General features: G+C 41.5%; 2 protein-coding genes across 2 annotated transcripts; one reads left to right on the plus strand and one right to left on the minus strand.

The window, feature by feature from the left end:
* Positions 1 to 574: 574 nt before the first annotated feature.
* Positions 575 to 16,179, plus strand: LOC306949183 (lactase/phlorizin hydrolase-like; the record flags this gene model as incomplete). Its single annotated transcript, XM_079538961.1, has 17 exons — positions 575 to 1,229; positions 2,224 to 2,303; positions 3,557 to 3,640; positions 4,165 to 4,267; positions 4,595 to 4,670; positions 5,477 to 6,158; positions 6,506 to 7,151; positions 8,388 to 9,947; positions 10,275 to 10,543; positions 11,000 to 11,290; positions 11,884 to 12,082; positions 12,412 to 12,614; positions 12,802 to 12,911; positions 13,518 to 13,652; positions 14,344 to 14,567; positions 15,063 to 15,299; positions 15,974 to 16,179. 17 exons carry the CDS (start codon positions 575 to 577, stop codon positions 16,177 to 16,179), a joined length of 5,760 nt encoding a protein of 1,919 aa, XP_079395087.1.
* A 1,473-nt stretch (positions 16,180 to 17,652) lies between these two features.
* Positions 17,653 to 23,646, minus strand: LOC306949348 (UBX domain-containing protein 4-like; the record flags this gene model as incomplete). The annotated part of the gene is made up of 9 exons (XM_079539212.1): positions 17,653 to 17,791; positions 18,480 to 18,688; positions 18,967 to 19,098; positions 19,433 to 19,535; positions 20,458 to 20,585; positions 21,335 to 21,499; positions 21,656 to 21,710; positions 23,064 to 23,180; positions 23,612 to 23,646. The coding sequence occupies 9 exons, from the start codon at positions 23,644 to 23,646 to the stop codon at positions 17,653 to 17,655; spliced, it is 1,083 nt and encodes a 360-aa protein (XP_079395338.1).
* Positions 23,647 to 25,011: the final 1,365 nt, after the last annotated feature.

Below are 25,011 nucleotides of genomic sequence, written 5' to 3' on the forward strand. Positions count from 1 at the left end.
TTGCTGTATTTGCATGTAGAGCTGTGAAGTTATCTCCTTGTTGCAGCAATTTGGGTAAGAGATCTCTGTGCACTCACCCTACTGACAGATAAAGTATTCTCAAGGCTGAAGGAAAGAGCACTTTGGTAAGCAATAAAATAATATTGTTATTAGCATGGGGACACACAGTGTATCTGCTTCTTGAATTTATGTAACAACAACTGTAACAAAAACTTTTCCAAATGGAGGTAAGATGCTGCCTTCTCAGATTTCCTTCATGCACCCAAGAATTACAGCACAAATGTGCCTCCTCATTGGTGTCACCAATTGGTGACACCAGCCAAGGTGTTACCTGATGACACCAGGCATTGGTGTCACCAGCCGCAGCCAAGTAGGTGATTCTGCTTTTGTTACCTTTTGCATCCAGAACATCTATTTATTTGTTCATCTATCAATTGAAAGTCCTGATTTGTTATCATTTGAGTGTCAGCTGTTTCTGGGAGCACTCAAGTGCAAAACAGATAACTGCAGTTAAATATTACTGCTACTATAATATAAATAATGTGGACGCAATGTTTGTGAGCCAGGTCCAGAAATGGAGCTGGTTTGTAAGACAGTTGTCTTGTTCTTGTTAGTCTCTGCTAGCTTTGGGAGAGATGGGGAATCAGCTCAGAACTTTGTTGCCATTGCTGGGCCTCTGCCTACCACATCAGCGCACAGACTGCATCTGCAGAGCCACATTCTACCCAAAGAAGCTTTGGACCCTACTGTGCCTGAAGCCCGTGATGACTTCTGTCAGCAAGATGCTGTGATTTCCCAACTGCCCCAGTACTTCTCCCACCTCCGTGAGATTGGGGTAACACATTACAAAGTCTTCCTGCCGTGGGCGCGCATCCTTCCTGACGGGGATGCCAAGAAGCCAGATGAAGCTCAAGTGCGATGCTACCAGGAGCTGCTCAAGATGCTGGTTGCTGCAGACCTCGGGCCAGTGGTCGTTCTCCATCACAGGGGTGTTCCTGATAGTGTGGCTGTGGGCAGGAAGGCGAGCTCTTTTGCTGACCTTTTTGTGGACTATGCAGAGTTCAGTTTCTATGCTTTTGGAGGCCTGGCTGATATGTGGCTCACCTTCAGTGACCTGCCTGAGCTCCTGGGAAGCCTGCCTTACAGTGACCTCCAGGCCCGTGTCCAGGCCCTGGCTGCTGCTCATGAAAGAGCTTACAGAGTTTACCATGAGAAATACTCTGTGTCAGGTAAGAACAGGGGGAGGGATTTTGTATATGACCTTCGCACAATTTGTTACGTGTGATCTCTGTGATTCTATCAGCAGAATTACTTAGAAATATTTGAGTAATGGATTTCTTCAAACACCTTATTTTCATAATTGTTCTTCAATTACTAGTAATGGCATTTTGCTTAAAATGACAGCCAAAGTAGTCAGGGAGAACATAGGTAAGTATCTCTGTGTGTATACTGACATGTATTCTTTTTAAGCATTAAGAAGGCTCAGGTTAATTTCAGCAGCAGAAACTGGTACTTTAAAAACAGATGTTACCATACTTGTACCTGCTTTGTCTCCGAAGGACTCATCTATGTGCTTATTGAGGGTCCTTATTAAAAGCCAGTTGGTACCCTGGAATAACAGTAGTCTTGTACTGCTTGTATATCAAACCTTAAATGTATTGTCTAGGAAAAATCCTTAATTCCTGATTAATCACCTCATTTTCAAAGTCTTCTTACATGTTTCAGTGTCACTGATTATTGAAATTGCAATTGCCACTGTTCCATTTTAGGGAGGGGAACATTTTGCCATCCATTTAAGTAGCTGTCTGTCTTCAGCATGATGGGAGTTGGCTTTTTCATTAAGATATTTCCCAAGGGATGCATCTTTAAAAGCCCAGATCTGAAGAATGTGGTCCAATTTATCTACCAGCTTTCTACCCAAGGGTGGAAAACTTTGAAAATGTACTTATAAAAGCCAGTGAAACAAACTGACTATGCTTTAAAATGGCATCTCTCATTTATTTCAAGTGAAATGTACTGACAAGATAAAAAAGAAAAAAAAAAAAAAGCATTTGTGAAGCAAGATGGTTACTTTTAAGATAAAGTATCTCGATAATAAAAAATGCTTTCAAATTATATGTCTTACTTGATTGTAAAATATCTACAGTGGTATTTTATTTCTATTTGCATTTCCTGCACTACTGATAGATCGTGCTTTTGTTTGGTTTGGTTTGGTTTCCCAAGGTGGAAAGCTGTCCATTGCTTTAGGAATGGATCTTCCCTTGGATAGGACTTCATCTGAGCTGCTTTCAGTTTCTCTTCAGGTAACACCTTAATGAGAATTATTTCCAATTTAAATTTGATTTTGTTGCACTTGATTTTTATGCAGAGGATTAAGTGATGTATTGCAAGCTATATACGAGTTTAGTTGTCCAATGTGGTACATTTTACTTTTTGATTTTCTCAATTATGTGAAGTTCTCTGATTTTAAGAATTACTTCAACATCCTTTCTTGGCTAGTAAGCACTGATTTAAAAACATGGAGGCATATTTTCTCTCATATATTTGGCAGTTTTAGCAGTATAGGTGCTTAAATACCAAGCTGTCTGCAAAAACTGTACCCACTGCTTTTTTATTTGCAGGTCTATTTAATGCACAACCAAATAAAAATTACTCCATTTAAAATAACTGCTATTTAAAAAAAAAATCTATTTAATGTGTTGAAGCACAGCCTGAGCTATGCTAAAAGTGGTCTAGAACCGAGATGGCGCAATGTGACTCATCTCCATAAAGGTGATGACATCCCTTCTTTGGTAAAGACCAAACCCCTCATTAGTAGTTCTTTTTGCCTAGAGCACGTTGATGTGGGATGCAGTGAACAAATGACAATGCAGGCATTTGGCTCGTCCTTCCAAATTTAATGATAGGACAAATAATGAGGAGAAATAGGTGTGACATTTCAAGGATATAGGCAAGGTGTGCTTCATAGGAGGAGGAAAGTTGTACTGAAGGAGCTGACTGAACTAGAAAAAACTCTTGGACTGAAAAATAAATGGAAGGCTTGTCAGTTTGTTTGTTCAATCCCAGCTTCAGCAACTGGTTGAATAAAAGAATGCTATCTATTCCTTTGAACTTGTGGACTTTTAGTAAAGTAACATCTGTAGTGTGCAATGACTAAAGATTTCTGAAATGGTCTTTCCCCAAAGGATTATTGATAAGGCCACCCTGAGTCATACGGCAACAAAGGTTTCTCTATCTGATTAATCAGAGACTCTTCAGTCTTGCCAATTTAAACAATCAATTGGAAATGAGGAATATTAAATGCATAAAATATTCTTACAATGATTTTTTAAACTCTAGTGCTTCTAAAATTTAGGTTTGTTTAGAAGGAAAGGCACAAAATGCATCTTCTCGTACAGCGTCCGCTTTGTACTCGTATTTTCCAGGGTTCTGTGTATCTTTCTGGCTTCTTACTCCAGCAGTGCCTGTATCAAACATCTAGCAACTTCTATATTTTGAAGAGAATGCCTGCAATAATTTTCCAATAGGATGATCATTTTCCCTTTCTTGTTTCCAGGATTCCGTGGACTTCCTGTCTCTTCGCCTTCAGTACAGGTGTGGAAATGAAACAGATTTCCACCTGAAAATGAGTGAATTCCAGGTAACATTATGCACAGTGTGAAAATGAACACTGAACTTCATGGATGTGGAGTTAAAACTCTAGTAATAGGGTAGAGCAGATAGGAGAAATCCATCATTGTTCTTACAGTTCTACTGAACTTTGCAAGCCATCTGTAACAGCTTATTTTGCAAAAAAGTAACTTAGAGGGGATCTCACGCTGAATTTGAAGTAATGGATAATTTGCAGTAGTAGACAACTAAGGTACTGTTGTAAGTCATTCAGCACCTAGGTGCACGTGTCTGCAGGGATGAGCACAGAGATGATCTGCCTTGCTCATGATTATGTAGCATATGCACTACCAGCCTGAGAAGGAGCATGTCAGGCTCTTTGTTAACAGTTTTGCTCTGTGTATCTGTAGCAGGACACTTATTCCCTATAAATCAGAGGGTGATGGCCTAGCCAGAAGTGAAGAGCAAGAAATGGAAACTTCCCACATGTCATCTTTGGAAAACCAATAAATATTTTTAAAAATAGAAATCTCTCTTTGAATTCTTGTTTTGCAGAAAGTCTGGAAGGACGTAGAAGTATTGCTTTTTAGTCTGAATTTCCTTGATTGTGATTCCTTGGAAGAGAATCCATTCGTACCAGTAGCTGCCATTGTCACTGGTAAGCGACATGGTTTAAGAAGTAGAAGAGTTCTGTAGCTGGGCTCTGAATGGAAAATTATGTAATTGTCCTTTCCAGACCATTGCTATTAAGTTAAATAATCTTACAGGTTTGTTTTGTTGTTGTTGTTGTTTTGGTTTTTTTGGGTTGTTTTTTTTTTTTTTTCCTGGCAAAAAACAACAAACAACACAACATACTAAATCTGAGAAAAACAGCTATTAGTTATTGGAAAAAAAAAAAAAAAAGCCTTGTTTCAAAAGATGTAATTGTATACACGAGTAATGTCATCCAGTCTGTGATATTTATCCATCTGTTGTTTGTTTTCAGCTATTAATAAAGAGAAGGCACGTACAATTGGATATGATGTGAATGAATTCTTGGACTTCTCATCTCATGCTTTAAGGTACCTAAAGTTCTTTTCCCTTAAATCACACACTGTAATACATTGGTATCCTTTAGAAGCAAGTGTGCTAGGCAGACAGAAGACGGTTGTAGTGGTAAAATCGCTGTCAGCTGCTTAAAGGAATGCAGGGGAAAGCCTTTGTGCCCAGTCCAGTCTCTTGCTGTTACAGGCCATCTTCTAACCTGCTATTTCAGGAAATGTAACTGTCTCTCCTTCATCCTTAGTTACCCAGATTGCACCTTCAAGACAGTAATAGCAGGCATATATTCCAAGCATACTGTTCTTTTTTCATCTACATAGTATATATGAATTTATATTATGTGTGTATATATATATATAAAATTAAATTAAAACCATAGAATAGTAACTGTCCTATGTGAGAAGCCAATTGTGCCTACAGAGTTGTAGGGAATGTCATTGCACAGGAAGAAGCTAGGGACCAGTGAGGCAGGATTGATTGGTTTTAGGTTATCCTGTGAAGACTTGTGAGCGTGTGAAATTGCTGCACACTGCAAGGATTTTGTTTGTGTCTTTGACCTAGTTTAATGAAATTTGAAAATCTATCTGCTGAGAAGTGCACGAGATACATAGCACTTGAGGTGCTCTGCAGGTAGTTTATTGCACTTCTCCTTCATCTGCCAGCTGGATGGCAGGAGGTTGGATTGGTTGGGTGACAAAGTGGCCGTTCCCTAACTGGCATATGTGAGCTGAATGAGAAGCCAACAATTATTTATGCTCCTTGTCTGCAAATTCTGTGGCACTGGCATCCACCTTGAGGTTGTAACTCTTTTTTATTCTATTTTCAGCAAAACATATACTCTACAAGAGAATGCAATTGCTGCCCCTCGCTCCTCCTATCAAACAATTTGGGAAATGTTTGCTAACCAGTCCGAATTGGAGAGGGATACTTTCCTGCAAGATGTTTTCCCAAGTGGTTTCCTCTGGGGCACGTCAACAGGTGCCTTTAATGTTGAAGGAGCCTGGGCAGAGGATGGGAAAGGAGAGAGCATCTGGGATCGGTTTGGGCACGAAGGTCATGTCTACATGAACCAAACAACAGATGTGGCATGTGACAGCTACCACAAAACTAGCTATGATGTTTATTTGCTTAGAGGTCTTCATCCCCAGCTGTACAAGTTTTCTATAGCCTGGCCTAGAATTTTCCCTGCTGGCACCAATGAAACCATCAGCATCAAGGGTGTGGATTATTACAACCAATTAATTGACAGGTTGCTAGAGGCTAACATTGAGCCCATGGTGACTCTTTTCCACTGGGACCTCCCCCAGGCTCTTCAGGTTCTTGGTGGCTGGCAGAATGACAGTATCATAGATGCTTTTGCAAGCTATGCAGACTTCTGCTTTGCCACTTTTGGGGATCGGGTCAAGTTTTGGGTTACGTTCCACGAGCCTTGGGTTATCAGCTATGCTGGCTATGGCACCGGAGAGCATCCTCCAGGAATCACCGATCCAGGAATAGCATCTTACAAGGTAGGGACATAGGATCCTACAGCTGCCGTCGTTGTGTTCCTCAGATTCTGCAAATTTTAACGATGCTTGAGCCTAATCTGAGACAGTTGTTTGCTTTCTGGACTTATGATGCTCCCAAGCAAACGCATTCCTTAATGTATTACTAATGGATGCTATGGATGTTATTTTCTGCTCTGAAATCAGCCAGATTCTTATACTTAATCCAAACCCTGCTGTACTCTCTGCCCACAATTATTTGTTTTGTCAAGTTCTCTTGTTTCACATGGGGATGTCTTTCTCACAAGGCAGTGTTAATGCAGTGTTGTGCAAAGCAGTGAGACACGTATTCCTCTGCTTTCTGCCCCCAGGTGGCTCACACAATTCTCAAGGCTCATGCTAAGGTCTGGCACCTGTATAATGACAGGCACCGTTCTCAGCAGCAGGGCAAGGTAGGGCTGGTGCTGAACTCGGATTGGGCTGAACCCCAGACTCCAACCAACTCTGAGGATGTGAAGGCATCAGAGAGGTACCTGCAGTTCACGCTTGGCTGGTTTGCTCACCCTGTATTTGTTGACGGTGACTACCCAGATATCCTGAAGGCTCAGATCCAGGAAGTAAACCAGCAGTGCTCCACCACAGTTGCGCAGCTGCCTGTGTTTACGGAGGAGGAGAAAACCTGGGTGAAAGGAACGGCAGACTTTTTTGGCCTTTCCCATTACACTTCCCACCTGGTTAGTGCTGTGGCTAGTGGTACCTGCACACCTGGATACGAAAGCATTGGGAACTTCTCTTTGCACGTAGATCCTTCGTGGCCAACGACTGCCTCTTCTTCAATCCATGTGGTCCCGTGGGGATTAAGAAGGCTGCTGAAGTTTGTGTCCCAGGAATATACAGGGGCAAAGGTCCCAATTTACATAGCAGGAAATGGTATGCCAACAGAAGCCACCGGGGACCTTATTAATGACACTCTGCGAGTGGATTATTTCCGCCGATACATCAATGAGGCTCTAAAAGGTATGCTTTTTGGTTTTCTTTTTTTTTTAAATTAAAATGTTGGCAACTAGTTATTCTGTCACTCCCACAGTGATTAGCTTTAAAACATCACCATTTGTATAGTAACCTGAGGTGGGCCACCTCTTATGTACAGTGTCATAAATTCCAGCCTATCCAGTGACCAGATATGGAGCTCTGTCTAGGTACTGGAAGAGGTTTTTCATAGGTACAAATACAACCTAAAGCCAGTCTCTCAGTGAAAACTGTTTACCTACTTCAGTACCTTTGAAAACAATTTGGCTCAAGGCAGGCTCTTACCTGCAGAGATCTCATAGATGGGACTGAATGATGTCTTTACTGATTCGGCAGATCTAACTGATAGCATCCTGCACCACGGCAAGTTAGAATTTTTAGGGAGATACTTATATCTCAATTATTTTGGGAAAGATTCAGTCTATGCCTTTATCTTTGCAAACTGTGTATCAGCTTAACAAAAATTAATACTGGTAACTGAAGTCCTTTTCAAGTATAGAAATTTGAGATTTTGAATAGATATTTTAGTATGCTTTCTTCAGATACACAAATCAATAGCATTATATTGAATATAATGTATTCATTATGTTGATGATCACTGTACAGCTTTTGATCCTGTTGACCTAGTTCTCAGCATGCTGATAGAAGAGCTGCAGAAAACAGCATTTAGCATTGCTGTTTTGCCTCTGCAAAAGGAACATGGACTGCCTATGGAAAGTGAACTTTTCTGGAATAAGAAAGAGCGTGCTTTACTGTAGGCAGTATGAGGAAGGATGCTAGACTTGTCTCTGATGGTACTAAGTATTGTGTCCTGCAGAAATGAATTCCTGTGTGCCAAGGGAAGCTAGACAAGCACTACATACATATTATGTTTCAATTTAACTGCAGTGGTAAATATAAAAGAGCACTGTATACTTAAGCTGATGAGTTGTTCTTGAAAGCTAGAACATAGGGAAGGGAGTACTCATGGCACAAGTGGGCTTTACTCAAATACTTATTTTCTGGTATGTTTTTATCACGAAGTCTTTGACTGGCTCCTGATATAGTGATCATGGCTTTTCTTGCCAAATACTCTAATTGTTTTGTTTTCTTTTACCCGAACACAATTCGTAGATGTTTGGCTGTCACCCTGTTGTTATCCTCAGCTGTGTGCTTGTGTTCTGCTCTGCTGCATTCAGAGAGCGTTCGAGTGATTAACAGAGTCTTGTACTGTTTCTATGACAGCGGTAAAACTGGATGCAGTTGATGTTCAGTCATACATTGCTCGATCCCTGGTTGATGGCTTTGAAGGCCCAGAGGGCTACAGCCTAAAATTTGGGCTACATCACGTGAATTTTGAAGATAGCAACAGACCAAGGACTCCCAGGGCAAGTGCTTATTTCTATTCCACTGTTATTGAAAACAATGGTTTCCCGTCCCAAGCCTCAGACAGAAGTTCTGCATCGGTGGTATTTGGCCTACCCACACCATCAAAGTTGCCGAGTCTACCAGCATCAGAAGTTCCCTCCAAGTCAAAGGTTGTCTGGGAGAAGTTTTCATCCCAAACAGACTTTGAAAGAGACATGTACTTTTATGGGACGTTCCCAGAGGACTTCACATGGGGTGTGTCGTCTTCTGCATACCAGATTGAGGGAGGTTGGGATGCGGATGGCAAAGGACCCAGTGTTTGGGATAACTTCACCCATGTCCCAGGAAACATAAAAAACAATGACACTGGAGATATAGCTTGTAATAGCTACAACAAGGTAGAGGAAGACATTTACCTGCTGAGAGCCTTGGGGGTAAAGAACTATCGTTTCTCTCTGTCCTGGCCTCGAATCTTCCCCAACGGAAGGAACAATTCAGTAAACAGCCATGGTGTTGATTACTATAACCGTCTCATTGACGGGCTGGTGGCAAACAACATCACTCCAATCGTCACGCTGTACCACTGGGACCTGCCACAAGCTCTCCAGGACATTGGTGGCTGGGAGAGCAGTGAGCTCATTGAACTGTTTGACAGTTTTGCAGACTTCTGTTTCCAGACCTTTGGGGACAGGGTGAAGTTCTGGCTTACTTTCAACGAACCCCAAGTTATTGCTTGGGTTAGCTATGGGACGGGGGAATTCCCACCCAATGTCAATAATCCTGGTGATGCTCCCTACGAAGTGGCACACACCTTACTGAAAGCCCACGCCAGAGTCTACCACACGTACGATGACAAATACAGAGCGAGTCAGGGAGGAATCATTTCTCTGTGTCTCAATATAGATTGGATTGAGCCAAAGACACCCAGCAACCCCAGGGACTTAGAAGCTGCAGACAGGTACATGCAGTTTTTGGCGGGGTGGTTTGCACATCCAGTTTTCAAAAATGGGGACTACCCTGAGGTCATGAAATGGAAAGTTGGAAACAGGAGTGAGCTGCAAAACCTGCCATCATCCCGCCTACCAGTTTTCACAGCTGAAGAGCGTGAGTACATCAGGGGCACAGCGGATGTTTTCTGTTTCAACACCTACACTGCCAAACTTGTAACCCATGCAACAACCCGCCTGAATCCCTTCTCTTATGAGTACGACCAGGAAATATCAACAGATGTTGACAGCTCCTGGCCTACGTCAGCTCTTGATGGCCATCGGGCTGTGGCCTGGGGGCTGAGGAGGCTGCTGAACTGGATCAAGGAAGAGTATGGCAATCCCCCAATGTACATCATTGAGAACGGAGTGGGGCTAAAGACCGAATCGGATGTTGATGACCAAACCAGGATACTTTACTACAAAACATACATAGATGAAGCTTTAAAAGGTACAAATGTTTGCTTTTATTTTGTGTTGTGTATCTCCCCTCTAGATTCCTGTCACAATTTTCCTCTGAGATGTCATTTTTAAAAGCATCTTCTGCTGTTCTTTTAATATTCTGAGTGCAATATAAACGTAGTGGGTTTTTTTATGATCTCCTTTGTGTAGCCATTTGTATTCTGTATCCTCCAGATGTGAAGTCTGTTGTGGTCCTTTTTGTTCAGAGATAGCTTGATGAAGCTGAAAGTGTGTATGTGTTTGCAAGTGAATTCCTTGTGGTTTGTTATATGTGTGAAACATCACTGATGTTCTCCCATTGTTTCTGGTCTTTCAGCTTACAAACTGGACGGTGTTAATCTGAGAGGATACAATGCGTGGTCTTTTATGGATTTCTTTGAATGGTTGAATGGTTATGAGCCAAGATTTGGATTGCACGAGGTTGATTTTGATGATCCCAACAGGCCGAGAACCCCAAGGCGCTCGGCTGTGTACTACGCAGAAATCATCCGCAACAATGGTATCCCATTGCCAAAAGAAGATGAATTCTTATATGGAGAGTTTCCAAAGAACTTTTTCTGGGGTGTAGCAACATCTGCATATCAGGTTAGGAAACAAAGACTGACTCTTCAGACACTCATGGACAGTTAATTCGTTTTGGATGAGACACAGCTTCTACATTAGGTTTTATGGTGATTTGAGGGTTACTGTAACAACTGCCTTAAACATCTCAAAGTTTTCCCTTATAATGGCGTGGTTATCCCACGGAAATTGAGAAAGCAGCAGAGATTTCACAAGGGGAAGCAAACACCGATCAGCAGGTTGAAGGGAAACAACACCTTTCCTTTGACATTGTACTTTGGTAATACTTCTGTGCCTTGAGGCCCAAGAGACCTTACCAGTTTAGTACAGCAAAAAATGATACTGTTTCAAGGCTTACACAGAAGCCAAAATGTTATGTGGTGCCGCAAAGTCTGACGGGCAGAATTCTTTCCTAGGCCAAGATGTCAATTTGGAGTTTACTGATGATTTCTCCCTTCCCTCCCCCATCTTCATTTACAGATTGAGGGAGCATGGAGAGCAGATGGGAAAGGACTTAGCATTTGGGACAAATACTCTCACACTCCTTTGAAAATCAGCAATGGTGACAATGGAGATGTAGCTTGTGACAGCTACCACAAGATTGAGGAGGATGTGGAAATGCTGAAACGCCTCAAGGTGTCTCACTATCGCTTTTCAATCTCCTGGTCACGTGTTCTCCCAGATGGGACCACCAGATACGTCAATGAAATGGGATTGAACTACTATGAAAGGCTAATTGATGCTCTTCTGGCAGCCAGTATTACGCCTCAGGTAACTGTAAAAAAGGACTGGAAATCCAACAGAGTGCAGGAGCTGAGAATTATCCTGATGTTGAAAGATCAGATCCCCACTTTCAGACTTGCCTGTGTGGTTCCTGTGTTGAGATTACTCAACACAGTTCTTTGAAGGTTCTTTGTCCTTATGAATTCCCAGGCTGTTCAAGATCCCTCAAGAGCAGGTGTTGTACTGCTCTGTGCTTCATTTGAGAATCAGTGTAGCTGCAGCTGTTCTTTACTGACTTGAATTCCTGCTGTCACATGATTATTGTGGGCTTTAGTATGACTGAAAGTGAGAGACTCATCTTGACAGCTGGGCAGGCCCTGAAGGTTGAGTCGTTCCCCCTCATACTAAAGGAACTGGAACACTGGCAGAGTGGCATTTATCAGAGTGTGCAAGTGATCGCTATGACCTCAAACGACTACAGGACAGAAGGCACTGGGGTTACTGCAGATTTGTATGTGCCTGTTAGAAAAATGCAGATGGAGTTGGGCTTATGCCTGCAAACAAGGCCGTTATCTTGTCCTTCGTTGTGAAAGTGAATCAATGACTGGCTGAGCCCTTTCTCTCATTGCCGTTCCCTACAGGTCACTCTCTATCACTGGGACCTCCCGCAGGCACTGCAGGACAACGGTGGGTGGGAGAATGATACCATAGTTCAGAGCTTTAAGGAATATGCTGAGCTCCTTTTCCAGAGATTGGGAGACAAAGTGAAATTTTGGATAACCATCAATGAACCCCACGTCATTGCATATTATGGGTATGGCTTTGGCGCAGCTGCTCCAGGTAAGACTACTGAGCACAATTTTTGAGAAGGGAAGGGTTGGGATCTGGCCTGAACACACAGCTTTCTGCTCTCTGTACTGACAGCAGAGCATGGGCAGGGGGGTGATGTGGGTTCCCCACAGCCTGTGCATGACAGCTGTGCCTTCAGCAGACCTGCTGTCACATACATCTCAGCCCATGGCTGGGCTCAAAGGCACCAGGTACTGCATGCTTGTTCATTTACTGGTGGGCAGCTCTGCATGTCCTGGGTGTTAAGCTGGGAAGCAGCAGATTGGAACTAGGAATTGTTCTGCTTGAAAACTGCTGCAGTGTCTGTGCTGTTCCTGCAGGCATCACTGTTAGGCCTGGGCGAGCCCCCTATGTGGTGGGGCACAACCTAATCAAGGCCCATGCAGAAGCCTGGCACCTCTACAATGAGACTTACCGCGCAAAACAAGGAGGGCTGATCTCTATCACCATCAACTCTGACTGGGCTGAGCCAAGGAACCCCCACAAACAGGAGGATTTTGATGCTGCCAGACAATACTTACAGGTAGAGAAGAATCTGGTCACAGCTCTCTAGGCTGCTCGTTAAGTTTGCTGCCGTAATACAGGCATTCCTGCGTATCTTTGTGCTCATTATAGGGCCAGCTACTATACATAATGCAGCCTATGGAGAGGAACAGTTAAATCCTAGTTTTAACCCGTAGTTTATCCTTCTCCCTTGTTTCCTGGGTTAGTTCCTTATAGGTTGGTTTGCTCATCCCATTTTCAAAAACGGCGATTACAATGAAGTGATGAAGACGAGGATTCGGGAACGCAGCCTGGCCCAGGGTCTGAGCAGCTCCCGGTAAGAGTGCAGGCACAAGCTTGCTTTGCTTCTACTTGCTGAGCTAAAACCTGCTTTTCTGATAAGAAGGAAGTATTCTGTTGAAAATGGCACTATAAAAATCTTAGCGCAGTCTCACAGAAAAACCAATTGTATATTTTTTCTCTCTTTACCTTTCTTGCAAATTAAGTTTACTAATATAAAAGAGATTTCTCCAAGCTTCTACCCTGGGGGTGGGCAGCATGTTGGCAGTTCAGAGTGATATAATAAATGTAATGCACTATATGTAGTGCTTTGCCTGCCTGGGGCAAATATATTTTAGTTGTTCTTAAAATGATGTACTACTGAACTCAAGCACTGAGCCTCATTCACACCTCTGAATTATATTTATTTGTCTTTCTCATTACTTTTAAATCTATCACATTGCCAGTGTTCTGCTAAGAATATTTTTCCTTTTTTCTTTCTTTCTAGACACATATAAGGAAAGGAAAGCTTGTGTTTTACCCTGTCTGTGCTTTAATAACAAATGGATGGGATTTTTCTGATGTTCCTCTAGAAAGATCGCAGTACCTTCTTTTGTGCTTATTGCATTTTGATGGCCTTATGCCTTTTTGTTTTCTGTTGCAGACTTCCAGAATTTACAGAAAGTGAAAAGCAAAGAATTAAAGGCACATATGACTACTTTGGTCTAAATCATTATACTACAGTTTTAACATACAAGTATGAGTATTCTACTGCTATTCCATCGTATGATTCTGACAGGTAAGATGACTGTAAATTGTTGGTCAAGTAAAATATGCACATTTGGAAGCCTATGCCAACTGAGCAATGTACACTAATAGAAAATAAAGCCATGAGACATTCATATTAAGCTGTTACAACCAGCATTAGGGAAAATAGCCCCAGACAGTACTTGTGATACTGTGTTCAGAGTGGGCCAGCTACTTTGTTATGACCTGACTAAAAAATGAATTGTTAAGACGGAGCAAGGAAAACTTGAGCATCTAAAAATGAAGGAATCAGTCTCATAAGCATTTGGTATCAGCTGCATTTATCATTTTTCCTGCATCCATTCCCCAGTTTGAAATGGGAAAGTGGCCTGGTTTACAGATACTACTACTCCATTTGCTGTGTAAACAGTTGTTGGTTCCCTCCCCACACAGAGTAAACTTCATTAAGTTTAAAGCCAAACAGCTAAATGTAAATTTAACCGTGAAGTGATTAAGTGAAGCTTTTTATCTACAGGCAGAATATAACTTTAAAACAAAATATCAGAAGTGTTTTCTGGGGGCTTGTGAACACCAGCACTCTTCACCTCCCCCCAGCTCGGTGCTTTTCACAGCTTGCACCTGGGTGCACTTTTCTGTAGAGCTTGGTGTCAGATTTCCCAGCTGAGCAGTAATGCAGGGCCAGGCTTGGGGCTGTGCTGTGCTCAGTGTGTGCTCTTCTGCAGGGGTGTTGCTTCAGTAACCGACCGCAGCTGGCTGAACTCTGGCTCCTTCTGGCTAAAGGTGGTGCCCTTTGGCTTCCGAAAGCTCCTGAGGTGGATAAAGGAGGAGTACAACAACCCTCCTATCTATGTGACTGAAAATGGGATATCAGAGAGAGGAGCCATAGATCTCAATGACACTTGGCGAATGCATTACTATCAGAACTACATTAACGAAGCGCTGAAAGGTAAGATTGCTCATTTAAAGCTGCACGTCAGTCTTGTTGGGAGATGCTGCTGAGCAAAGCAACTTGTAAGGAGCTGACAGATCCCTGGCACCGGGTTTGTAAATTATACACAGGTTTATGCTGCAGCCATGTTGAAAGCCTTTGGGTTTTAGCAGAAACTGATCACTGCTGTTACTTTGAGCAGCACAGATCCCCCCCCCCCATAAACACATTTAAATACTCATCATTCTGTTAAACCTTCACTTCTTGAATGAAAGCTCTGACTTTTGGAGCCAACAGAAGCAGTCTTCATGGGCTGGCTGAGCTGCCCTGGCTCGTTACTAGCTGTAGCAACACAGCTGGTAGGGACAGGGAGATGGTGAGACAAACGTGGCAGTAACTGCACTGCACTCAGTGTGCCCTTCTGTAGTACCCTGTTTGCACCACTGCTGGCCTGCTGGTGACTCCTGTCACCTGACTGCTCAACTAACCTGCTGTGCCTGCTCCTGCTAACAGCTGTCGTGCTTGATGGTGTTGACCTGCGTGGCTACACGGCATGGTCACTGATGGACAACTTTGAGTGGGCAGCAGGCTTTGATGAAAGGTTTGGGTTCTACTATGTGAATCACACGGATCCCACATTGCCACGGCTCCCCAAGGCCTCTGCCAGGTACTACTCACAGATCATCAGCTGCAATGGCTTTCCAGATCCTGCAGCAGGCCCACATCCCTGTCTGGAAACGGAGTCTGAAGGTAAGTGGTGCAGCAGAAATTGCACTTCCATGATGTGTCATCCTAAAAGACTATTTTCTGCGGTATTCTTTTAAAGAGCTGGGGTAGTAAACTGCCTAATCACCAGCCTTTATTAATGAAGACGTTCATGCGGAACATACTGTCATTTCTGTTTCCAAAACAGAATGTTATGTTAGCATAAAATCCAACACCTAGCTAAGCATCTGTCCTCAAAACAGACAAAAAAAGTTATTGCATTCTATTACGTTTTCCACATCCCACCCATTCAGCACTCCTGCACTGCATTTTTCTTAGAAATGATTTTGACTACTCTCTAAGAAGACTTTGGTAATATTCTTTTTTGTCTTGTGATCTCTGGACTAAGTATATTATTAACTGAGCCACAACCACTTCAGTTTGGGTGTTTAAAAGGAGGTTTTCTATCAGCATTTCTATCAGGAATTACTTGTGTCTCCTTCAGCCCCAGCAGCTCACTATAAGCCCTCAGCTGTACCATTACTCTGAGCTAGAGCTGTGTCAATTGCTGATCCCTGAGACCCACAGCTACTGCCAGAGCACTGAAGAGCCACGCTACAAAGCCGTGCAGAGTGAGGAAGAAGTGATGCACCTGTACACAGGAAAATGCTCCTGACAAGCCATGTACTAACTACTTCTTATTGTTTTCTCATGAACAGCGATACCAGACACCACACCAGGACTGGCTGCCAGTGTGCGCTTTCTGGGATTAGATTTAACATCACACAGTGCAGAAACAGCACTGTATGTGCTTTTTGCTCTTTCCGGAATTGGAGCACTGGGCCTGGCACTTATTTCATATAAATATGGAACATTATCCAAAAGATCTCATAAGCAATCATCCATAGAACTTACTAAAATGTAAAATGTAATTCATTTGAATATGTGGAACGGATTGAAACAGTATCTCTACTTGCTAAAATGCTTTTTTTTTTTCTTAACAAAGAATGCCTACAGAACTGTACTCTGTAGTACTGAAAGAGATACCTGGGGCTTATACTGCTGCACCTCAGTATCTTGCCTTGGAGGTGATTTCCAATCTTGCTGTTGGCTTAAAATATGAAGTAAAAAACACTGACTTTTTTTCCAGCTACTATTGATAATTTTTTTCAAGTCAAAATTGACTGTTCCAAGTTGTGTAAGGATTCTGAGCGTAAACCTTCATCTGCCCTCCTTCATGATCTTCCCTTGGATCCTTCTTGTCTTTCCAAGGGATCTGAGAGCATCCCACGAAGCTCTGCTGCTGCTTAATCTTTCGAAGACAAGCTAGTGCCAACACTGGCACAAACAGGGATAGCAGAATGTACTGTTCTATTGCAGCTACTGTGCAATAGTACATTCCCCCCCCCATTCCTTCATTTTATGGATAGTATTTTCTCAATTTTGTCATGAATTATTTTTTAACAAAAGCAAAAGCACTAAGCCTTTACATTTGAACAGTGCAATACTTACTGAAGTTCCTTTACAAAGAAGTCTGCAGCAGCACTGAACACCTGTAACTGTAAAAAATATAAATGCTCAATACCTGGGGAGGAAGACAAGTCAGCATTCTTCATATGTGAAAGCCATGTCCTCACCTTCAAAATAAAAGTTTCTGCGCTCTTGTATTGCAGTCTCTCTTCTCAACGTTTCCACTTCATGTGGCAAAGAAATGGGTTTTGTCCCACACCACCTTTTCAGACACTAAAAACTTTCATAGTGCTTTTACCAGATTTCAACAGGAACTCCCAAGCAAGGTCATGTAAACTGAAACAACTGTGACTTGTATTTTAAATATCAGCCTGTAAGTCTAGCCGCTTGCTTCTTTGTGACTATGTACCTCAGAGGAATGTTACAAGAAAAGACAGCCATGTTTTCTGGAAAATAGTTTATTGAGTGCTTGGGGAATTAAAAACTACAAGGTTTTGCTTGCAGTTGCAGAATCAAGAAAAAAGTTAAACATAAATTAGTTACCTGATTTGCTACTTATAGTGCTTCTGACACCCTCATTTTAAATCAGTCATTCCCTACTATGGCCTTTATATTAATACCTGGTGCTTAAATTTAGGTAGCAGAATATTTAAAGATTAAAAAGTGCCTTACTAATGGCAGTAGGGAAATGATTATGAAAGCTGATGGAGATTTTCAATCTTTTCAACTCTTGACTTCTTAAGCCACAGCTACACCCACTTGATTGTTCTGAAATAATAGGCAACTTTATTCCATACTCCACTGTAGGAATAAGAATTAAGTAATTCAGTTGGTGAGAAAGAAGCCCCACTTCTCCAGAAGCTTTAGATGACTTCAATCAAATAAGGAAAAAAAAAAGAGCCTGACTCATTACTGCAATTACTCAAAACTACATTTGTTGTGTAGAATTTCCATTCCAAGTATTATTTTCATCTTCTCCATCATCTTGAGTCCTCAGTCTATATATTTTGCCTTCTTTTTTGAAGTCTTCCCCTCGTTTTTCTGTTACTCTTTTCCTGACAGTTTGCCTAGGGTACAAAAGGCAGTGTGTAAGTAGAGCATCCTTCCTTCTCTTATCCCCAAAAATAGGCTTCCTCAGCCCTTTCTTTCCCTGGGGAATGGTACCCAGCTACAAATATGGCATTTAGTGGTCAAACAGAACTTTGGTTCTCCTGGCACTGAGGTGATACGTGCCTACTTCGTGTGAAATAGCTCCGGTATAAGAGATTTTTCTTCCAACACAAAACCTCAACTCTCTCGTCGACTTCAGTTGCTCGTGTTCCTTATGTAACTACACCATAAGAGAACTTTACATCTTCAAAATTTACATTTTGAACATTTTTATCTTCCAAACAGTATCAGCTCAAGTGAAACCCATATTCATAGTTACAGCTGAATTCTGTGTTCATTACTGGCTGCAAAACTATGTTTTTTTTCTTGCTTTTTTTTTTTTTCCTACACTGTAGTTGGAAACTGAGGCAAGCAGTAAAGGGCTTGCTTAATCACACAAGTACAACCAGGATAGGCTTAATCAGGGCTGAGATGCAGTTTGCCTGCCCCCAGTTTGTCCTTCAGCCACACAGAAGGGTGGTTGCCCAAAACTGCAAGGACAGAGCAACGAGTATAAAAGAACAGATACGGTTCAGTTCAATAATATAAGACTGAGACAATTCTAGCAAGTGCTCAGAGACAGCTCCCGTAAGCAGCTTTGATTACCTGCTTTGCTCAACGTTGTTAGAGTTTGAGGGATTCGAATGCTCTTGCTGATGGACTGTTCTCACAGTAGATTCTGAGGGGGGTGGACTCGTAAACAGAAAGTTGCTAATAAATCTCCACACTGCGAGGAGGGGATAAAGTATCGTGCCCAAGAACTTCCACAGGTCACCGCCTGAAGCCTGAACAACAGAAGTAGCAGGTCGTCCCGCCTGGATGCGAACACCAAAAGCAAACTTGTCAGGTATTCAAGCTGTATCCATTTAGGCAGAGTATTTCACACGTAATTTAGAAGCAGCTCAAGAGACACTAGAAAAGACCACATTTGGTTCCACGATAAACAAATATCTCTGTCAATCCCTTTCCTAATTAGTCCAAACAGAAATTATACCAATTTTGCAATATGTCTTAGAGACAGTAAAGAACAGAATTCAAACAAGTTTTATAACGGCTGACCAGAAGCACCTGCCAACCCCAAAGCAACACCTACCGGCAGCAGCACTACAGAAGCACTTGGTGCTAACTCTAACTCCAGTAATTTCTTTCCATAATCTTCTTTGGTAAATTCCCTTCTGGGAAACATTGTCGCCAGAGAAAAATTGCCATAAGCATTACCAACCGTCTGTGAAAACACAAAGAAAACATTTTAGTTAAAACGAACTGCTCACTTTTCACTTTCTACTGCGGAGCTGCCAGCTGAGCACACATTGCCTTACTGCCCAAGAGTTCTTATCAGAATTACAATCATCTTCATACGAAGAACAGCAGAACTTCTAATGTCCCTGACAAGTTCCATGCTGCAGCTGTATAAAGGCTGTTGGTGGTTCTGCTAACCAAAACTCACTTCGAATTAACACAAAGGAAAGCAGCTAACAACGATTCTGCCATGTTCAACTAGTTGCTGCTACATTAATCTGTAATTAGCACGTAGCTGAGAAAATGAAACACTGATTTACCTGTGCAGCAAACTGCCTCGCTTCTTCCAGCCGTGCTTCAGATGGGAACTGGTTAGTAAAGGAAGATCCATCTGGAAGGCGGAACTGAATCCTGGCTATTGCACTGCAGGACATTCACCATGGTCAGTTGGTTTATTAACAATCACAAACACTCGTGGGGCTTTAGCTTGGCAGTACTCAGGTGTGGAAGGGAGGGGCGGCCATCTTATTTATGGCAGTTCAGATAGCTTATGGATTTGGATTCGCAGTTGATAACCATCTTCTTTATATACCACCATGCATCTCTGCGTTTCACCAGACTCATCAGTATTCAAACAAGATGCTTGTATTAATCACACATAACAATGAATATCAGAAGGAAATATAAACCACACGCATTTTGTGTAGCCTGCATTACTTCTATTGGATTTTTTGGGAGTTATACTATGAGGGCACAGGTATTCACTCTAGCTTGGCAGGTAATGCTACATTCAGCTATCTAACAGGTTGCTCCTGCACTGTGCCCTTTCTTCCGGGGTTTTGATTCACAGTGGTTCAGTAACTATTTAAGGCCTCCATAAGTTAGGATATTTTCTGAAACAATAGCATCAGGCAGGACAGACGCCACGTCTGACTCTAATGCTGATGTGCATAAACAAGCCTTGCTGAATCCAAGCCAGCTGTGCACCCAGAGAAACAGCTGGGTCAGCAGCACACTCTCCACCGTAGTTCTGACACAGCCACCTCATCTAGTTCCCTACCTAGCCCCATCATACCTGGTATTCAAATCAAAGATCAGGAAGCAAATGTATCATTGTCAGGAATGTCTAAAGGATGGAAGTTCTCTGAGAACATAACATTAATGGAAATGGCCATGAGTTAATATCACAAAAGAAAGCTAATTTTTATGTCAGTATTCAAACACACCAGCGTAGCATCAATTAATAGGTTAGGACATACTATGAAATTTCTTAATGCTTACGCAAAGATTTTTTTAACCTTTCTTCCCGTGAGGACACATTTCTGCTTTCTCTAAAACTACCCACCTTCGCTCCTTTTGAGATGCTTCTTTTCTGGCTTCCATTTCAGCCTGTTTAGCCTGAAGAGCTGCAGCTTTTGCAGCTTCTGCTTCTTCCTTCGATTTCGCAAAGCGAGCTGCTCTCTCAGCACGATCCTTAGGAAAGGCCAAACATAAACCTTCATTTTCACTATGCACCTTAACTTAATACTCAAAAACCTCAGTCTGTACTGAGAACCCAACCGCTCTAAGTAAGTGGCACAGAGGAAAGGCAGCGGTGCTGCAAAGCTGTATTCACTGTCAAACAGGACTGTCTCTTGTCCCTAGGAAACATAAAATACACTTTTCACTGAGTTACTTCATCCAAGTAATCAGATAGCCTTCCATGATAGTGTAACTTCCCAGTGAAGAGAAAGGGAAAAATCTATGACAAGTCACACTGCTGTAGTTCTACATGTTCTAGGCAAAATTTGGAAACAAAGAGGAATTTCAGCTGTGAACTGTTCATATGCATACATAAACACCTATATATACAAACTTAAGAAAAAAAAAAAAAACCTCCATTTTCAAACAATGAAGTATTTCCTGGGCTTCCCTTTCAGATCTCAGTTTGAATTGCAATTTTTTCAAGTTTAATTATAATTCATCACTGGGCTCAAGCTACATAGAAAAAAAAGCTAATGTATTAATTCTCACAGTCATCATCGTGATGCATATCAAAGTAGAAGCTTCACAGCAAATGCTACTAAAATGCGTAAGTTGTCACCATGCAAAGCCACAGAGGCTCCAAACAGAATAACTGAAGATTTTTCAACATTTTACCAAATGAGAAAATGTATCCTGTTTGTACTAGCAGCCCTTGCAAGAAAGAAGCAGCAGGCTGTCATTCCAAATGAAGAAATTACCAATGCAATCTGTTGCCTGATACGCTCTCTAGCTGCCTTCTCTTCTGCTTTCTCTCTGTTCCTTTCCTCTAACATTCGTTTTGTCAGTTCTTCTTCCTGACGTCTTTTGTACTCCAACATTTCTTTACCAGTTTTTCTCCTTTCTATTTCTTTCTTAATTTCTTTCTGAGTAAACAAGAGAGACAATAAAAATGAGACCATAAAATTGCCTTGGGTAAGTGGTACAAGGCTGAAGTATATTCGTTTAAAAAGCAATTAAGCATTTATTCAAATGTGGGTGTCTAAAGAAATACTGCAAGCAGTTCCACATTTTCGCTTTACCTGTTCTTCTTCTTTCCTTTTCTCCTCTCGTCTTTCTTCAAGCTTTTTTGTGATTCTAAATTTAAAAGCAAAGGAAAAAAGTCTTAAAATGGCATTATCTACTATTAAGATTTTTACTTTTAACGAAGCATTTCCCAGCACAGAAGCATAAAGCACATGAAAGAGAAGAGGAACTGTAACACACTGCTAACAGCTAATGTAAGAGTAACGATTCACTCACGTGTGGCTGTACCATCCATCACAACACGAGGTAGTGATTCAGCACCTAGCCTGCAGTTTTTAATGGTAGTTTTAACATATTCTGTTCTTTTCTGTTGACTAAATAAAGAGCCATAGATATTCTTGTTTGACATCTTGTAAGACATACAATAAGCAATACTATTTGTAAACTATGGTAACAGAAACACTAATCTCAACCTGTTCTCAACTATTTAAGCCATCTGGTTTCTTCTGCACATCACTTCCTAAAATGGAAAACAAACAAAATATAGCAAGTACTGATATAGACACACATGTGTTTGTCCCACTGATCCAGACAGGTGCCTTAGAATAAGGACCAATGCACAAAATTTGCAATGTATTTTTAAGTCTGGGAAGAGGGCAGACATGACCAAATGCCACACATGGTCAGACAGGAGGAACTTTTTGTTTTTGTACAGTAGCTGCTGTTATACTTTTTAAAAGAGAAGCGCTACGTACCACATGGCTTTGCCTCCTTTTTTTTTCCCTGATAGAAAATACGTTGTACTTTATGCAAATATGGTGCAATTTAAGATTCACATGTATTTTATAAATGAATTTTATATCTACATTAACATCGTGACTTTGTCTTTTTAATACCATACTTTTTAGTCATGGAACTAGCATTGCTTACTGGTCTTGCTACAGTTCATTGATCAAATGAAAAGCAGAAGAGTCACAAAATAGAATTCCTCTGCCTTTTACAACATGCCTGGACTGCAGCCACCAAACAGACAAGAAAATGAGAGGACATCTCTCATAGGAAAGGAAGGTTTCGTAGGAAACCTAGGGTAGCATTACTAAACTAGTTTCAATGCTTGCAGTACAGTATTTTAACTCCTTCAAAATCTTTGCAGAAAGCATACTGTCTGAAAGAGACCAAAATAATGACATCGTATCAAAGTAATGACAATCTTCTTAATTTTCCAGATGACCTCTTTATCTCAGGGTATGGGAAAAATTAATTAAAAAGCTGATTTTTGTGTTCCTCCTAGTATTAATCTCAGACATCCAAACAAAAATAAGCCCACATGAAACGTCTGCCAGATGACAACAGAATCAGCACCAAAACCCTGTAATTCAGCCTGTCTGATTAAAATAAAATAAAATAGAACTACATCCTGAGAAACAAACAGAATACATTAGATAGACTACAAAGAAGAGTTACCTTTCTACTTTAAGAGCAAGATCATTCACAGGCTGAGCATTGCTCGCTTGCTCATCTGAAGACTGAGTTGCTTCCTGGCTTGCCTGACTTGAATTTGCTCCATCTGCAAGCGATTTACTTGAAAATAACGCATGAGAGAACGAGGACTGCTGGTGCTGCCTTCTCTAATCTTGCTCAGTTTATAGTTTCTCACAGTTTGCTCTGACCAGCAATCTAAAACGCCAGGGTTGTTTAAGGTGTCTGAACCCCCGTAAGAGTATGCAGAGAGATCCAGTCAGGCACGTATTTTGATGTGAGCTCCTCCTCTGTCAGCCACAGTTGAAATGCATATTGTGTTATGACCATTAACTGCAGTATGACTGCACATGACACACGTGATAGAAACCTACTCACTGGTTGTACAATAAGGTCATCCACTGGATTCTTTTTAATTAAATTCAACTTAGGAAGAAACAGAGAGTTTTCAGTATGGTTCAGCAAGAAAAGATTTCTCCAGTTTTTGCTTTTCAGTTCCATAGGAGGATCTCATTAATTATAACTTTTTTCACCGTCCTTGTTTAGACCCATATCTTTCATGTTTCATGCTCTACTGATCTTTCTTTGAATGAGCTAAAATTTGTTGTCTCCACGTGATAACTAAAGCCTGAAACGTTCCATCAGGCTGCTTATTTCCTCCATAACTTCATGTGAATGCAGAATACTTGTAGCAGGATGAAATGTAACTTGTGGGGTCTTTACTGCTCACAATTAATTAGGTGAGATGGGTAGAAAGACTATCACGATCAGGGTGAATTTTTGGAGCTACCAGAATGTGTATTTTTTTTAAATCTTCCCCAGGTTCATCCAAAGCACGTGAAGGAAGCTTTCAGGCTTTTAAATAAATCCATCATTAGAGTTGAGACACCCGATATCAATCTGGACCAAGATGATGAGCAGGAAATGGAGTACCAAGAAGAGCAAGACGGAGTCAATGGTAAAATATGCGTGGAGAACTTTTCCAAGGGGAAACGTACCTCCAGTTCTTACAGCTTACCTTGTTTGTGTGTATGCTTCTCTGCAATTTCCCACCTGTTTTTCTTCTCACAAGGTCTAGGAATCTTAGCTCCTCAATTCTCTTACTTTAGCCTTCTTGTGTGCTCCACTTGCCTGACTGGTGAGTGCAGCACTATTTAGTGGCTCAGATGAGCCAGCTGAAAGGCATTACAGAGTTGATCATGTGTCCAAACAGGGGAAGCAGAAGCTCCAGCTGGGGTCAATGGTCTTGTGAATGGGATAGGTGGCCATTCTGAGGACGTGAACAAGGATGCAGCACCCAAAGCTTCTCTTAGGCTGGGCTTCTCTGAGTACCGACGAATTTCTAATCTTCTTGTGTTGCACCTCAGAAAAGCAGAGGAAGGTAAGAATTGTTAGAAAGTTGGCAGACTGAGTAGCATCACCACGTGTGAGTTGTCTCTTTGCTGACATTTACAAGGGAAGGATGAATTCTTAATCTTTGTGTGACGGTGATCTTTCGTCCTTACTCAGAAAAAGGAGCTACAAGTCCTCGTTGCTGCTTGTTCTTGAAGCTTCAGTCTGATGTGTTTGCTCGGCTGCTCGTGTAATTTGTGAACCTCATGGATGCATACAGCTGAAGGATGAAATTCTCAATCTGTCTCAAATTAAACCATGATACAGCAGTCTTCTGTACAAAACATGTTTCAAGAACAGCAAGGGAGCCTGACAGGCTGTTGTGTGATTGTCTTTTCAGCATTATAACTGTTAACACAGAAATCCTTTTCTTTTATGATTTGAGAGGTATCATACTGTAGTAACACTTATTCTAATTATGTGGAACGGTATTGTACTGAGATTTTTTTTAAGTATAACTTTTATTTGCAGAAGAGGATGACTCGTCATTAAAGAAAAGCGAACTTATTAATTGGTATCTGAAGGAAATAGAATCTGAAAT

Source organism: Tetrao urogallus (assembly GCF_951394365.1).
Source record: "Tetrao urogallus genome assembly, chromosome: 8".
NCBI classification, from domain to species: domain Eukaryota; kingdom Metazoa; phylum Chordata; class Aves; order Galliformes; family Phasianidae; genus Tetrao; species Tetrao urogallus.